The 16,073-nt window shown below is 48.4% G+C and overlaps 1 protein-coding gene across 3 annotated transcripts in view; it reads left to right on the top strand.

Annotated features, from left to right (window-relative positions):
• The window catches only part of APAF1 (apoptotic peptidase activating factor 1), a 94,997-nt gene that overhangs the window by 26,748 nt on the left and 52,176 nt on the right, over positions 1 to 16,073 (top strand). For 2 of the 3 annotated variants that reach the window (XM_003259706.3, XM_030819787.1), the window contains 3 exons: positions 9,566 to 9,692; positions 12,409 to 12,534; positions 15,580 to 15,711. The exons of the other annotated variant lie outside the window; for it this stretch is intronic. In XM_003259706.3, the coding sequence (XP_003259754.2) occupies positions 9,566 to 9,692; positions 12,409 to 12,534; positions 15,580 to 15,711 (385 nt within the window). The remainder of the gene's footprint in view (positions 1 to 9,565; positions 9,693 to 12,408; positions 12,535 to 15,579; positions 15,712 to 16,073) is intronic. 3 annotated transcript variants of the gene reach the window in all.

Raw genomic sequence — 16,073 nt, 5'->3', positions numbered from 1 at the left:
TCTGTCTCTTAAAGGAGTCTCTTTTGTTCTTACCTTAATCTTGTCAGCTTATAAAAAGGAAAGGATAGCTATTAATACCATGTTTTTAATGCCTGTTATAATGCCACATAATCAAGTTATTCTATTTAATCTTCAAAACAACTTTATAAGGTAAATTTTATTTTATTTTATTTTATTTTATTTATTTATTTTTTTTTGAGATGGAGTTTCACTCTTGTCGCCCAGGCTGGAGTGCAATGGCACGATCTCGGCTCACAGCAACCTCCGCCTCCTGGGTTCAAGCCATTCTCCTGCCTCAGCCTCCCGAGTAGCTGGGATTACAGGCATACACCACCACGCCCGGCTGATTTTGCATTTTTTTTTAGTAGAGACGGGGTTTCTCCATGTTGGTCAGGCTGGTCTCGAACTCCAGACCTCAGGTGATCCACCCACCTTGGCCTCCCAAAGTGCTGGGATTACAGGCATGAGCCACCGCACCCGGCCTAAATTTTATTTTATTTTATTTATTTATTTATTTTTTTTATTAATTTTTTTTGCACACAAAAACAATAAACATTTTCTAAAAATACATACAAACAAAAAGATGCGTATCAAACATATTAGGAAGGTTACACATAGGAAGTCGGGGAATAGAAATGGGGGATGGGAGTTAAAATAAGGTAGAGAGGGACTTTATGTGGATCAGTGATAATAACTCAATCCTCTATTTGACAAAGAAGAGGGAGAAGGAAGAGGAAGAAAAAGAAAGTGGGATAAAGGATCAGAAAGGGAGGAAAATAGAAAAAATTAGAGTATGACTCCAGGGTAGACCTGTTTTGTTGTCACTGAGTTGGTTGGTTGGTTTATCTGTTGTATTTTTCATGTTTCGCCAAGTTGGCCAGACTGGTCTCGAACTCCTAGCCCGAAGTGATCAACCCGCCTCGCCCCCCAGAGTGCCGGGACCACAGGCGTGAGCCACCACGTCCAGCCCCCACATTGCTTCTGGCCTCCATGGTAGACCTCCCAGACGGGGCGGCCGGGCAGAGGCGCTCCTCACTTCTTCCCAGACGATAGGTGGCCGGGCAGAGGCGCCCCTCACTTCCCAGACAATGGGTGGCCGGGCAGAGGCGCTCCTCACTTCCCAGACGATGGGTGGCCGGGCAGAGGCGCTCCTCACTTCCCAGACGGGGCGGCCGGGCAGAGGCGCTCCTCACTTCCCAGACGGGGCGGCCGGGCAGAGGTGCTCCTCACTTCTTCCCGGACGGGGCGGCCGGGCAGAGGCGCTCCTCACTTCTTCCCGGACGGGGCGGCCGGGCAGAGGCTCTCCTCACTTCCCAGACGGGGCGGCCGGGCAGAGGCGCTCCTCACTTCTTCCTGGACGGGGCGGCCGGGCAGAGGCTCTCCTCACTTCCCAGACGGGGCGGCCGGGCAGAGGCGCTCCTCACTTCTTCCTGGACGGGGCGGCCGGGCAGAGGCGCTCCTCACCTCCCAGACGATAGGTGGCCGGGCAGAGGCGCTCCTCACTTCCCAGACGGGGTGGCCGGGCAGAGGTGCTCCTCACTTCCCTGATGGGGCGGCCGGGCAGAGGCGCTCCTCACTTCCCAGATGGTGGGTGGCCGGGCAGAGGCGCTCCTCACTTCCCAGACGATGGGTGGCCGGGCAGAGGCGCTCCTCACTTCCCAGACGGGGCGGCCGGGCAGAGGCGCTCCTCACTTCCCAGACGATGGGTGGCCGGGCAGAGGCGCTCCTCACTTCCCAGACGATGGGTGGCCGGGCAGAGGCTCTCCTCACTTCCCAGACGGGGCGGCCGGGCAGAGGCGCTCCTCACTTCCCAGACGGGGCGGCCGGGCAGAGGCGCTCCTCACTTCCCAGACGGGGTGGCCGGGCAGAGGCGCTCCTCACTTCCCAGACGGTGGGTGGCCGGGCAGAGGCGCTCCTCACTTCCCAGACGGTGGGTGGCCGGGCAGAGGCGCTCCTCACTTCCCAGACGGGGCGGCCGGGCAGAGGTGCTCCTCACTTCCCAGACGATGGGTGGCCGGGCAGAGGCGCTCCTCAATTCCCAGGCGGGGCAGCCGGGCAGAGGCGCTCCTCACTTCCCAGACGATGGGTGGCCGGGCAGAGGTGCTCCTCACTTCCCAGACGGGGCGGCCGGGCAGAGGTACCCCTCACCTCTTCCCAGACGGGGCGGCCGGGCAGAGGCGCTCCTCACTTCTTCCCAGACGGGGCGGCCGGGCAGAGGTGCTCCTCACTTCTTCCCGGACGGGGCGCCTGGGCAGAGGCGCTCCTCACTTCCCAGATGGGGCAGCCAGGCAGAGGCGCTCCTCACTTCTTCCCAGACGGGGCGGCCGGGCAGAGGTGCTCCTCACTTCTTCCGGACGGGGCGCCCGGGCAGAGGCGCTCCTCACTTCCCAGATGGGGCAGCCGGGCAGAGGCGCTCCTCACTTCTTCCCAGACAGGGCGGCCGGCCAGAGGCGCTCCTCACTTCTTCCCAGACGGGGCGGCCGGGCAGAGGCGCTCCTCACTTCTTCCCAGACAGGGCGGCCGGCCAGAGGCGCTCCTCACTTCTTCCCAGACGGGGCGGCCGGGCAGAGGCGCTCCTCACTTCTTCCCAGACGGGGCGGCCGGGCAGAGGCGCTCCTCACTTCTTCCCGGACGGGGCGGCCGGGCAGAGGCGCTCCCCACCTCCCAGACGGGGCGGTGGCCGGGCAGGGGCTCGGGAGGCTGAGGCGGGCAGAGCACTCGGCGTCAGGAGCTGGTGAGCAGCGTGGCCAACATGGCGACCGCGCGCCTGCAGCCAAACGAGAAAAAGCAGGCAGCGGTGGCGTGCGGCGGCAGTCCCAGGCAGTCCGCGGCGCGGGCAGCAGCGAGCTGAGTAGATTGCAGCCTGGGCCACAGAGGGAAAGAAAGAAAGAAAGAGAGAGAGAGAGAGAGAGACAGAGAGAGAGAGAGAGAGAGAGAAAGAGAGAGAGAAGAGACAGAGAAGAAAGAAGAGAAAAGAAAGAAAAGAAAGAAAGAGAAAGAAGGGAGGGAGGGAGGGAGGGAAGGAGGAGAATAATTTTATTTACCTTATAAAAATTTAAGTACCTAAAATTGACCTCTGATTATACAAATGAGAAAATTGAGGCACAGAAAGATTTGGACTTGGCTGAGTTCGTGTGACTTGCTGAATGGGATTTAAACCTTGGGTCTTGTGGCCGGACATGGTGGCTCATGCCTGGAATCCCAGCAATTTGGGAGGCCAAGGTGGGCGGGTCACCTGAGGTCAGGACTTTGATACCAGCCTGGCCAACATGGTGAAACCCATCTTTACTAAAAATACAAAAATTAGCTGGACGTGGTGAATTGTTTGAACCCGGGAGGCAGAGACTGCAGTGAGCCGAGATTGCGCCACTGCACTCCAGCCTGGGCAACAAAGCGAGACTCTGTCTCAAAAAACAAAAAAAACAAAAAAAAACCTTGGGTCTGCCTGGCTTTATTTTGCATGCTCTTTCCATATGTCATGCTTCCCTTATAGCTTGAAATAATAAATATGAGTGGCTCTCTTTTCATATGTATAATTTATATCTAAATAGAAGTCCAGGTTGGTATCTGTGATCTTTATGGCATTAGGCCCTCTTTCCAAATAAGTCAGACTACTGTAGGTGATTTTCTTGATTCAGTTTAGTTCAAGAAGCATTTGACCGACCTTCCTTCCTTCCTTCCTTCCTTCCTTCCTTCCTTCCTTCCTTCCTTCCTTCTCTCTCTCTCTCTCTCTCTTTCTTTCTTTCTTTTCTTCCTCTCTGTGGCCCAGGCTGCAATCTACTCGGCTCGCTGCTGCCCGCGCCGCGGACTGCCTGGGACTGCCGCCGGGCGCCACCGCTGCCTGCTTTTTCTCCTTTGGCTGCAGGCGCGCGTTCGCCATGTTGGCCACGCTGGTCACCAGCTCCTGACGCCGAGTGCTCTGCCCGCCTCAGCCTCCCGAGGTACTGGGACTGCAGACGAAGTCTCGCTCACCCGGTGCTCGGTGTTGCCCGGGCTGGAGTGCGGTGGCGTGGTCTGGGCTGCGGCAGCCTCCGCCTCCCAGCCGCCTGCCTTGGCCTACCAGGGTGCTGGGATTGCAGCCCCTGCCCGGCCGCCGCCCCGTCTGGGAGGTGGGGAGCGTCTCTGCCCGGCCGCCCCTCTGCCCGGCCTCCCCATCTGGGAAGTGAGGAGCGCCTCTGCCCGGCCACCCATCGTCTGGGAGTGAGGAGCGCCTGCGGGGGGGGGGGGGGGGGGGGGGGGGGGGGGGGGGGGGGGGGGGGGGGGGGGGGGGGGGGGGGGGGGGGGGGGGGGGGGGGGGTGAGGAGCGCCTCTGCCCGGCCACCTATCGTCTGGGAGGTGAGGAGCGCCTCTGCCCGGCGCCCCGTCTGGGAGGTGAGGAGCACCTCTGCCCGGCCCCCGTCCGGGAGGTGAGGAGCGCCTCTGCCCGGCCGCCCCGTCCGGGAAGAAGTGAGGAGCGCCTCTGCCCGGGCGCCCCGTCCGGGAAGAAGTGAGGAGCGCCTCTGCCCGGCCGCCCCGTCGGGAAGAAGTGAGGAGCGCCTCTGCCTGGCTGCCCCGTCTGGGAAGTGAGGAGAGCCTCTGCCCGGCCACCCATCGTCTGGGAAGTGAGGAGCGCCTCTGCCCGGCCGCCCCGTCCAGGAAGAAGTGAGGAGCGCCTCTGCCCGGGCGCCCCGTCCGGGAAGAAGTGAGGAGCGCCTCTGCCCGGCTGCCCCGTCTGGGAAGTGAGGAGCGCCTCTGCCCAGCCACCCCGTCTGGGAAGTGAGGAGCGCCTCTGCCCGGCCGCCCCGTCCGGGAAGAAGTAAGGAGCACCTCTGCCCGGCCGCCCTGTCTGGGAAGAAGTAAGGAGCGCCTCTGCCCGGCCGCCCCATCTGGGAAATGAGGAGAGCCTCTCCCGGCCACCCATCGTCTGGGAAGTGAGCGCCTCTGCCCGGCCACCCATCGTCTGGGAAGTGAGGAGCGCCTCTGCCCGGCCACCATCGTCTGGGAAGTGAGGAGCGCCTCTGCCCGGCCACCTATCGTCTGGGAAGTGAGGAGCGCCTCTGCCCGGCCGCCCCGTCTGGGAAGTGAGGAGCGCCTCTGCCGGCCGCCCCGTCTGGGAAGTGAGGAGCGCCTCTGCCTGGCCGCCCCGTCTGGGAAGCGAGGAGCGCCTCTGCCCGGCCACCCATCGTCTGGGAAGTGAGGGGCGCCTCTGCCCGGCCACCATCGTCTGGGAAGAAGTGAGGAGTGTCTCTGCCTGGCTGCCCCGTCTGGGAAGTGAGGAGCGCCTCTGCCCGGCCGCCCCGTGTCTGGGAAGAAGTGAGGAGCGCCTCTGCCCAGCCGCTCCGTCTGGGAGGTCTACCACGGAGGCCAGAAGCAATGTGGGGGCTGGACGTGGTGGCTCACGCCTGTGGTCCCGGCATTCTGGAGGGCGAGGCGGGTTGTTCACTTCGGGCTAGGAGTTCGAGACCAGTCTGGCCAACTTGGCGAAACATGAAAAATACAACAGACAAACCAACCAACCAACTCAGTGACAACAAAACAGGTCTACCCTGGAGTCATACTCTAATTTTTTCTATTTTCCTCCCTTTCTGATCCTTTATCCCACTTTCTTTTTCTTCCTCTTCCTTCCCCCTCTTCTTTGTCAAATAGAGGATTGAGTTATTATCACTGATCCATATAAAGTTCCTCTCTCATTTATTTTAACTCCCATCCCCCATTTCTATTCCCCGACTTCCCATGTGTAACCTTCCTAATATGTTTGATACGCATCTTTTTGTTTGTATGTATTTTTAGAAAATGTTTATTGTTTTTGTGTGCAAAAAAAATTAAAAAAAAAAAAAAGAAGCATTTGAGTTTCTGTACTGTGCTAAGCACTAGCATTTGAGTTTCTCTACTGTGCTAAGCACTGTTACTAGATGTGAGGTCTTTCCCCTAAGGAGTTCAAAATCTCGTAGTGAAGAAAGGAGTTTAAGCAAATAATTACAATATAATGCGATGAGTGTAACAACAGAACTATGTGTAAGCAGAGATAGAACTGATAAGTAATTGGCTTGGAAAAAATGAGGAATTCAAGGGAGGGTTCCATGAAGGAGAGAATGGTATCTGAGAGAATTAAACATTTTTTTAAGTTAAAATATGTTTAATTTTTGTTGGTTTTATTTTTTTTTTTGAGACAGGACCTCACTTTATCACTTAGGTTGAGTGCAGTGGTGGGATCACTGCTCACTGTAGCCTTGACCTCTTGGGCTCAAGCAACCCTCCTGCTTCAACCTCCTGAGTAGCTGAGACTACAGGCACATATTACCATGCCTAATTTTTTATTTTTTTGTAGAGATAACATCTCACTATGTTGCCCAAGCTGATCTCAAATTCCTGGACACAATCGATCCTCCTTCCTTGACCTCCCAAAGTTCTTGGATTACAGGCATGAGCCACCACACCCAGCAGGTTTTATTTTAAATAATACGTGTTCCTGATTAAGACAAAAAACAATAGTAATAAAATGTAAGACGAAAAGTCAAAGACTAGCCATTTCTCTCCTACCTTCCCACTTTCCAGAGTTGACCATTCTTTAATACTTTCTTGTGAAGTGGAGGTCTCTCTCTCTGTCTCTGAGAAGCAGCCCCCTAACTTGCTGAAGCTAGATTAGATCTGTCTGTATTTGAGAGAACTGTTTGCCCCATATCATAGCATTTGTCACACTTTATAGTGATTATCTGTTTACTTGGTTTTCTCTCATACTATTCCATGTGTTCTGAAGTATAGAATAGTTTGGGGGTTAAAATAACATACCCTGGCTCTAGACTGCTTGGGTTTGAATCCCAGCTTTGCCATTTATTAGTTGTGTATCGTAAGGGGAAAGTTATTTAACTTCTTTTGCCTAATGGTAGTATTTTATAGCATTGTTGTGAGGATTAAATTAGTGTATATATATGTATATAAACATATAGACATACATATGGTACTTAGAACAGCACTCAGTTCATAGAAAGTGCTCAATAAATATTAGTTGTTATTAAGAATAGCATTTAGCATTTTTCTGGTCCATATTCAGTATAAATTTATGGAAGATTGAATGAATTCATGTTTTAGTTAGTGGCTGAAATAGAATCTTAATACTTGGTCTGATCAAAGGGCATAGGTTTAGTTCTTGTTCTCTTATGAATTGTTGAGTTTCTTCCTGTTTTCTCCCATTGCATCAACTGCATTTCTCCTTGTGATGTTCTCTCATAGAATGGTTAGCTATTTATAGCTTATTTTTAAATTGTGTTTGACCAGTCCATATTCAAAGAATGCTTTATTTGAGTACTAGAAACTTTTTTGGTGTTTACTATAGAAAGGTTTAGGTTGGTATAAGCTTAAATTTAATTGAGTTTCTGTTTTCAATGAAATTATTTATTCACTCATTCATTTGTTATTTATCTAGTACTTGTGGGCCATCTACTGTATATCCATTATTATGAAAGTCACTTTCTGAGCTTTGAGGAATTGAGTAGGTAGATCAAGCAGACATAAAGAACATTTTAAAATCTAATCCTCTTAACTTTGCTAGAACTTATCTGTTCTTCTAGTTGTCATCACTCTAGTTCTTATATTATACAGTCGACCCTCCATATCCGTGGGTTCTACATCCATAGATTCAACCAACCTGGATTGAAAATATTAGAAAAAAAGTAGATGGTTATGTTTGTATTGAACATGTACAGACTCTTTTCTTGTTATTATTTCCTAAACACGATGGTATTACAACTGTTTACATAGCATTTACATTGTACTAGGTATTTTGAGTAATCTATAGATGATTTAGGGTATACAGGAGGATGTGGTGGGTTATGTGCAAATCCTATACCTTTTTATGTAAGAGACTTGAGCATCCGTGGATTTTGGTATCTGTAGTGGGTTCTAGGACCAATCCCTCATCAATACTGAGGAACAACTGTACTTGTTTGTCTTATCTCTTCTACTAAAGTATAATACTTTGTAGGCAGGATCTAAATATGATTTACCTTTGTGTTCACTTTTATCACTTGATCTGTCTTGTTGTGTGGTTAAGTGTTTTGAAGAATGAGAATAGTGGCACCTTTATGTGTCGGGTGCTGTTTAGAATAGACACCATTACTTCCATTTGACATATGAAGAAATAAAAAAACTTGTTAAGTAATTCGCTCGTTTACACATCTAATAAGTATTAGAAATGAGGTTAGGTTTGTCTGACTGCCAACCCTTGACTTTTAAAATAAGCACAATACTATTATATGTACTTGTACTCAAAGTGACAGGGATGTAGTGTATATGAAATTCTGTCACTGCACTAATAGTTTTTTCTGGTTTAAGTATAGATTACCTTCCTTTACACCTTATTATTTATTTATTTATTTAGAAACAGACCCTCAGTCACCCAGGCTGGAGTGCAGTGGTATGATCTCGGCTCACTGCAACCTCCACCTCCAGGGTTCAAGCGATACTCATGCCTCAGCCTCCCAAGTGGCTAGGATTACAGGCGTGTGCCACCATGCCTGCTAATTTTTGTATTTTTAGTAGAGATGGGGTTTCACCAAGTTGGCCAAGCTCATCTCGAACTCCTGACCTCAAGTGATCTGCCCGCCTCGTCCTCCCAAAGTCCTGGGATTACAGGCGTGAACCACCATGCCTGGCCCCTTTATACTTTGGATACTATGAGCAGTAATATAGTATCTATACTAGTGGAATAGTTGATATTCATTAGATTAAGATACAAAGAATATGACATTGCTTTATCTTTTTGGTATGTCTGAATAATTGTAGTTTGAGATAAGCAGTTTTTTTTTTTTTTTTTTTGAAATGGAGTCTTGCTCTGTTGCCCAGACTGGAGTGCAGTGGCACGATCTCGGCTCACTGCAACCTCCATCTCCCAGGTTCAAGTGATTCTCCTTCCTCAAGCCTCCCGAATAGCTGGGATTACAGGCACGTGCCACCACACCCAGCTAATTTTTATCTTTAGTAGAGACAGCGTTTCACCATGTTGGCCGGGCTGGTCTTGAACTCCTGACCTCAGGTGATCCACCCACCTTGGCCTCCCAAAGTGCAAGGATTACAGGCATGAGCCACTGTGCCTGGCTGAGAAGAGCAGCTTTAAAGTACATCATTATAATGGTGGGCGTTTCCTTCAGTTAGGAAATGAGCATTTTGCTATGATTTTTATTTTAAAAAAGAGATGGAGAATTTTTGAAGGTATCCTTACATAATGATTTATCTGCACATGTATCATTATTAATGTATCAAAGGAAAATAGAAAGTGACATGTTGATTAACTAGATTTGATTAATTTGATTAATTAGATTTCTTCCAACTCAGTGACATTTGTAACACAAATGTTGCTTGATAAAGGTTGCTTGGTAAAGGGTAACATTTCTCTTACAAATGCTACTTTTGTTATTTTTTTTCTTTTGGTGATCTGTGCTGTCATTTGCATGTTAGTAATTTGATTTTAAGAATTTTGTATTTTGGGGAACATAACCATGTAAAAGACAGTTTATTTTATTACTGAAAGAAAATAGTTACTTTTACTCTCATTTATTTAATTTCTGTTCATTTTTTTCCCTGTCTTTAGAAACAAAAAAAACATCACGAATCTTTCCCGCTTGGTTGTCCGCCCCCACACAGATGCTGTTTACCATGCCTGCTTTTCTGAGGATGGTCAGAGAATAGCTTCTTGTGGAGCTGATAAAACCTTACAGGTAAAACACATCTCTTGAGAAAAATTCAAAGAGGCATGTATCCAGTTTTGTGCAGATCAGAATATGTTTAAATCCTAAAATTCAAGAAAATTGCAACTTAGAAATAACAGAGAAATCCAGCTCTCTTGAACATTTTATTAAAGGTTTCTCTAGAGATTTAAAAGATAGTTACATGTTTTCCTAATTCTAAACTTACAGGTGGTAAGGAAGTGCCCTTTACCCTACCAGTCAGTTCGCAGCCATCCATTTGTCAGCTAAGGGTAGTGAGGAAATAATTGTTAGAAGACATAGGGCTTCATAGCACAGGGAGTAGGGCTGTGATTAAAAAACAGTGATTAAGAAAATACCTATTTTATCAAAGTCTTAGGCATAGGTTTTTTTCTTGTAAATAGGAACTGGACTAGACTATTTCCTAAGTTGTTTTAAAGAATTTCCTTTAAAATTCCCTTTGTTTTCAGAAAATATGAATGAGTACTTTTCTTTATGTTTGTGTTCTGCCTTTTGATTTTGCAGAGAACATGATGAAATTAGTTAAAACTTGTATTTAGGATACTTTTAGTCTTTGCAAGATTATGACTCCATAGCTTATGTCTATATGTGTACTTTATTACTAATTTTATTAATCTTGTCTTTTGAGTTCCAGAGAGAATGCGTATTAAATGAAATGTTTTATTTGATTGTTAAGAATTTGCCAAAATAGTCTCAAGAGCTGAAGCTGTGCTCTGACACTTCTTTTTGATGGCAGCAGCCGGCTGCCTGGAGTGGCTACTGCCATCATGCTGGCTGCAGCAGGGAGGCGCAGCTGGGGCTGCATGCTCCATGGAGCTGGTGGTAGCTGGGGACAAGCAGGAGCCCCACCCCTTCTGAACTGGGGCAGGAGCTCCTGGTTCCTGCTGTAGCCGCCCAAGCCACAGCTGTGGACCTGGGAACCCACTCCACAGAGCAGGCCAGAGCCCTGCCCTCCTGGGTGTAGCTGTAGCCGCCCAAGCCACAGCTGCAGGCTGGGGCCTCTGGCTCCACAGAGCAGGCAGGAGCCCTTCCCCCAGTGCAGCTGTAGCTGCCCAAGCTGTGGCTGCAGACTCAGGCATCCCTGTACTCTTGGGGGCCCTGGAAGGACCCCCTACCCTTGTGGGCTTGGAAGTGCCTGCTCCCGCTGCCTGACTTCTCCCTACTGTTGGCACCCACTCCGATCTCAGAGCAAAGCTGGGGCTGAGCCTGGGTGCTGTGTCGCAGCCTGGCCAGATGTGCACATGCTTGGGGCAGTGCTGACATGCCAGCCCCCTGCCGCCTTGGCCCCCTCCGGACTTTGGGTGCTGATGAGCATAGGAGGGAAGCCGAGGGGGTGCTGAGGGCAGTTTGATGCTGGCCTGCAGGCTCCCCTTGGCACCTACAGCCTGGGTGCCCTGAATGGCAGCAGGAGGCAGACAGGTTCCTGGGTGGAAGGGGTGGGTCACCAATGAGGCCCCACCTTCAGGCCACAAAGGGCCTGAAGACTGGGGGCTGGCTGGGCTGCTGGTGTGGACTGAATGGACTGGAGTGGGAACTTGTACTGCCTTTTCCAGGCTTGCCCATGTCTGCCCATGGACCAGTTGGCATGTACTTCCTCCCTTCTGAAGCCCATAAAAGCCCCGGGCTTAGCCAGAGCTGAGCAGACATTGGGACGACCAGCTGCAGAGAGGAGCAACCCACTCTAGCGCCCCCTCTTTGCTGAGAGCTGTGCAGATGACAGGAGGACCAGCTGCAGCGAGGAGCTACCCTCTCTGCTGATAGCTGAAGACTTGTCAGGAGGACTTGCCTAGCAGAGAGGATCTACCCTCTCCTGAGCTGTGGAAAGGAGCTGCCCCCCGCAGGTTTATTGAGCTATTTTATCGCTCAATAACGCTCCTGTTTGTCTTGCTCACCTTCCACCTGTCAGCGTACCACATTCTTCTGGTTGTAGGACAAGAACTTGGGACCCACTGAATGGTGAGGCTAAAAGAGCTGTAACACAAACAGGGCTGAGATATGCCCCTTGCTTGCCACATTGCAAGTGAAGATAAGAAAAGCTGTGGCCCTTCGGGGAGCCCAGACTTGGGAGCTCCCCAAGCTAGGGCTGTGACTCCCTCTCTGGGGCCCCGCGGTTCCTGGCATCTCCAAGCTTCCAGGCACCACTGTGTTCCCTGGTGCCAGCCGTGTAAGCTGCTTGTGGTGTGCCTGGTCCAGCTGTAACCTCACAGAGAGCCAGCGCCCATGCTGGCACCTGGAGCTGCCTGCCCCGCTGCAGCAGTCAGCACATCTGTGCGCAGTGGCTGGACCCCACGCTCACTCACACACGCCTCACTGTTCCATGCCTGACTCGCCTTTGGCAGGCTTGGGACCCAGGCTGGTAGCGTGAGCTGAATACAGCCTGTCAGGCCAAGTGGGTGAAACAAGACCAGTGGGCCCAAGCAAAACTGGGGCAAAGGCGCCACCGGCCACAGAAGTTTCCGGCCAGAAAAACAACACCCCAAAGATCCTGTAACATTTTCATTGATATTTACAAACATTTAACAGTGAATAGTTCTCTATTTATGTGAAGGCATACACATTCTGACAGAAATTGTAATTTTGGGAGTAGCTTTGCCAAGGTTCCTTTCTGTTTTGCAAAATGACAATGATTAAACTCAAAGATTTTTATTGAATGATGACCTGTAGTTAAGCAGTTTATTATAAAAATATTTTATTGTTACTTGTGCAGGTGTTCAAAGCTGAAACAGGAGAGAAACTTTTAGAAATCAAGGCTCATGAGGATGAAGTGCTTTGTTGTGCATTCTCTACAGATGACAGATTTATAGCAACCTGCTCAGTGGATAAAAAAGTGAAGGTAGGAAAATCTTTTCCTCTTGAATTGTAATCACAACAGAATTCATTTTATTTTTCCATAATCATGAGACCAGAGTAAGTAGAGTTGAAGGACTCTCACCTGTTGATCTACTAACTTGCTCCATTGTAAATTAACACTATCTGAAAATTCTTTACTTTTCTTTTAAAGTGACAGGATTTTGCTCTGTTGCCCAGGCTGGAGGGCAGTGGCATGATCATAGCTCACTGTAAACTCCAATTCCTGGGCTCAAGTGATCCTCCTGCCACAGCCTTCCAAAGTGTTAGGATTATAGGTATGAGCCACTGTGCCTGGCCTGCAAATTCTTTATTTTTAAACACCAGCAAAAATGCCTAGGTTGATCAGCCTCAGGATTAAACAGGCAGTGGGGAAAAGCAATGACAAATTAATGGTTTTGTCTGCCATTAATAGACAAGTCCATGGGTTAAATATCAGTTGAAATCTTTGAGTGCATTGTGGTTAGGAGTGTTGCTGCACAAACTTGGGGATTCCTGTTATAAGATACAATTTTAAAATGCAACCCCAGTTTTTTTTATTTACTTATGAACTGGCTTATATATTCAGTGGAAAACCAGATGGATGAACAAACTAATAATTATGTTACTGGTCTAAAAAATAAATAGAGAAAAGTAAACAGAGTAATTTTTACTTATTTATTTTGAGGCAGAGTCTTGCTCTGACACCCAGACTGGAGTGCAGTGGTGCAATCTTGGCTCACTGCAATCTCTGCCTCCAGGATTCAATTGATTCTTATGCCTCAGCCTCTTGAGTAGCTGAGATCACAGGTGTGCACCACCATGCCCAGCTAATTTTTGTAGTTTTGGTAGAGACAAATTTTTGCCATGTTGGCCAGGCTGGTATTGAACTTCTGGCCTCAAGTGATCTGCCTGCCTTTGACTCCCAAAGTGCTGAGATTACAGGTATGAGCCACCGTGCCCCGCCAGAGAGTAATTTTTATCTTTGTTAAGTATTCTCTTGTTCCTAAATTTGGCTTCTAGCGGGAGCATTTATACTAACATAGAATTCAAGAGAAACTGAAGGCTTGGGGGGGGGTTATCACTGATACATGAAAGAGAGACCTTACTTTAACCCTTTTTCAAAGAGGTTAAATCTGGAGTACTGGATCTAGCTAGGTGGAGTGGGCAAGAAATTTGCCTTGGGTATTTTCCTGAAGTTTTCACCTTCTTGAAGAGGGCTATGGAATGTCCAGACTAAATTTGAGACCTTGGGAAAATGTACCTCTTGATAGATTGGACTCGTGGCTTTATAACCAACAGTTAATTCACTCTGTAGTGTCTACTCTGACTCTGAGTCAGACTTGGAGGTGGCCACTGAGGGCAGTTCCAAAGTCAGAACTACATGGAGTAAAAGGAAATAATAATGAGTTTCTGTTTTCTAAGCCAGAGGTAGAAATACCTATTAAAGAACTTTAAAATAAGATAAACTCTCTGGACCTCTGGGGATTCTAATCAGTGCTTTGATAAGATACAAAGGAAATGCCAAAGGACATTAGTACCTCTAAAAAGTCAAAATCCCAGTGAAGGTTCATCAGGTAATTTATTTCTTTTGTTTGTTGTTACATGGCATAGACTGCTTAGTTGTCTTACATAGTAACTAGAATGATGATTAATTTTTTTTTTTTTTTTTTTTTTTGTTTTGAGACGGAGTCTCGCTCTTTCGCCCAGGCCGGACTGCAGTGGCGCTATCTCGGCTCACTGCAAGCTCTGCCTCCCGGGTTCACGCCATCTCCTGCCTCAGCCTCCCGAGTAGCTGGGACTATAGGCGCCTGCCACCGCACCCGGCTAATTTTTTGTATTTTTAGTAGAGACGGGGTTTCACCATGTTAGCCAGGATGGTCTTGATCTCCTGACCTCGTGATCTGCCCGCCTCGGCCTCCCAAAGTGCTGGGATTACAGGTGTTGAGCCCCCGCGCCCCACATGATGATTACTTTTTACTGAAAACTGAACACTATAAGAGGCTTTATACTACACACTCTGTTATATTACATTATCAATTTCCTGCTACAGCTTGCAGGGTTAAGTGTTGATCCCATTTACAGAAGAGGACGCAGATTCAGAGATGAAGTCTCTTGCTCAAGCTTACATTAACTGGGAACGGTAACAGGGTTGAAAGCTGGGTTTCTCTCAGACTATAAAACCTTTATTTTGTTTCACTAAGCAATCTGCCTTTACTTGTTTACATGGTACCTTGAAGTCCATAGAACACTTGTCATGTTCATTATCTCATTTGATATCTTAAATTGTGTAGAAGAGGCATAGATATCCCCATTTTACAGAAGAGGGAACTGAGATGCAGGTAAGTTAGGGATTTGTGACACGCAAGTCATAAGTGGTAGAGCCAGTTCTTGGGCTCAACCCTTCTGACCAGAAGTCTATTATGCTAACCTCTTTTTTTTTTTTTTTTTTTGAGACGGAGTCTCACTCTGTCGCCCAGGCTGGAGTGCAGTGGTGTGATCTTGGGTCACTGCAAGCTCTGCCTCCCGGGTTCACGCCATTCACCTGCCTCAGCCTCTCCGAGTAGCTGGGACTACAGGTGCCCGCCACCACGCCCGGCTAATTTTTTGTATTTTTAGTAGAGACGGGGTTTCACCGTGGTCTCGATCTCCTGACCTCGTGATCCGCCTGCCTCGGCCTCCCAAGGTGCTGGGATTACAAGCGTGAGCCACCGCGCCCGGCCTTATGCTAACCTCTTTAAAGCACTTCTCTGCCTGCTGTCATTCATATAAACATGTGAAATCTTGCCCTTAAGAAATGTCATGTGTTCATGACACTCCAATTATGCTATAGGTACATATATGTATATTTGCAAATAATTTATTTTAAACATTGAGGCAAAATATTGCCATATTTTAGAAAGGAGAGAGGTTTCATTAGCATCTTGTCCAACTAGGAAAATCTGCATGACAGGATAAGATAGCATTTGCAAAGCAACGGACATTGCTTTGCCCCTCTGTTCTCCTTTTGAAAATAATGGATATTTTTAAATTTTTTATCTTTTCTCTTTAGATTTGGAATTCTATGACTGGGGAACTAGTACACACCTATGATGAGCACTCAGAGCAAGTCAATTGCTGCCATTTCACCAACAGTAGTCGTCGTCTTCTCTTAGCCACTGGGTCAAGTGACTGCTTCCTCAAAGTAAGTGTGGATATTGAGAATTATGTAGATAAATTTGATTGGTACATCAGAGTATCTCCTTTGATTTTCTGATGTATCTTACTATTAGGACTTTCTGGTCACAGTGATAGAAACTACAATAATATATTAGCTGAAGCAAAAAAAAAAATAGCTTAAAAATATTTTATTGGCTCATGTAACTGAAAAGTCTAGAGGGAGCATGGCTTCAGGCATAGCTGACTCCAAATGCTTAAACTGTGTTCTCAGGCTCTACCTCCCTTTCCATCTCCAGACTCTTGCCTTCCCCTGTGTTGGTTCAGGCGTGCTCTTTCTGTGGCAGAAAATGTGGCTACCTTACAGCTCACAATCAGTAAGAGAAATAT

This window comes from Nomascus leucogenys, chromosome 10 (assembly GCF_006542625.1).
Source record: "Nomascus leucogenys isolate Asia chromosome 10, Asia_NLE_v1, whole genome shotgun sequence".
In the NCBI taxonomy this organism is placed as follows: Eukaryota; Metazoa; Chordata; class Mammalia; order Primates; family Hylobatidae; genus Nomascus; species Nomascus leucogenys.
This window is presented reverse-complemented; position numbering and strand designations above follow the sequence as displayed.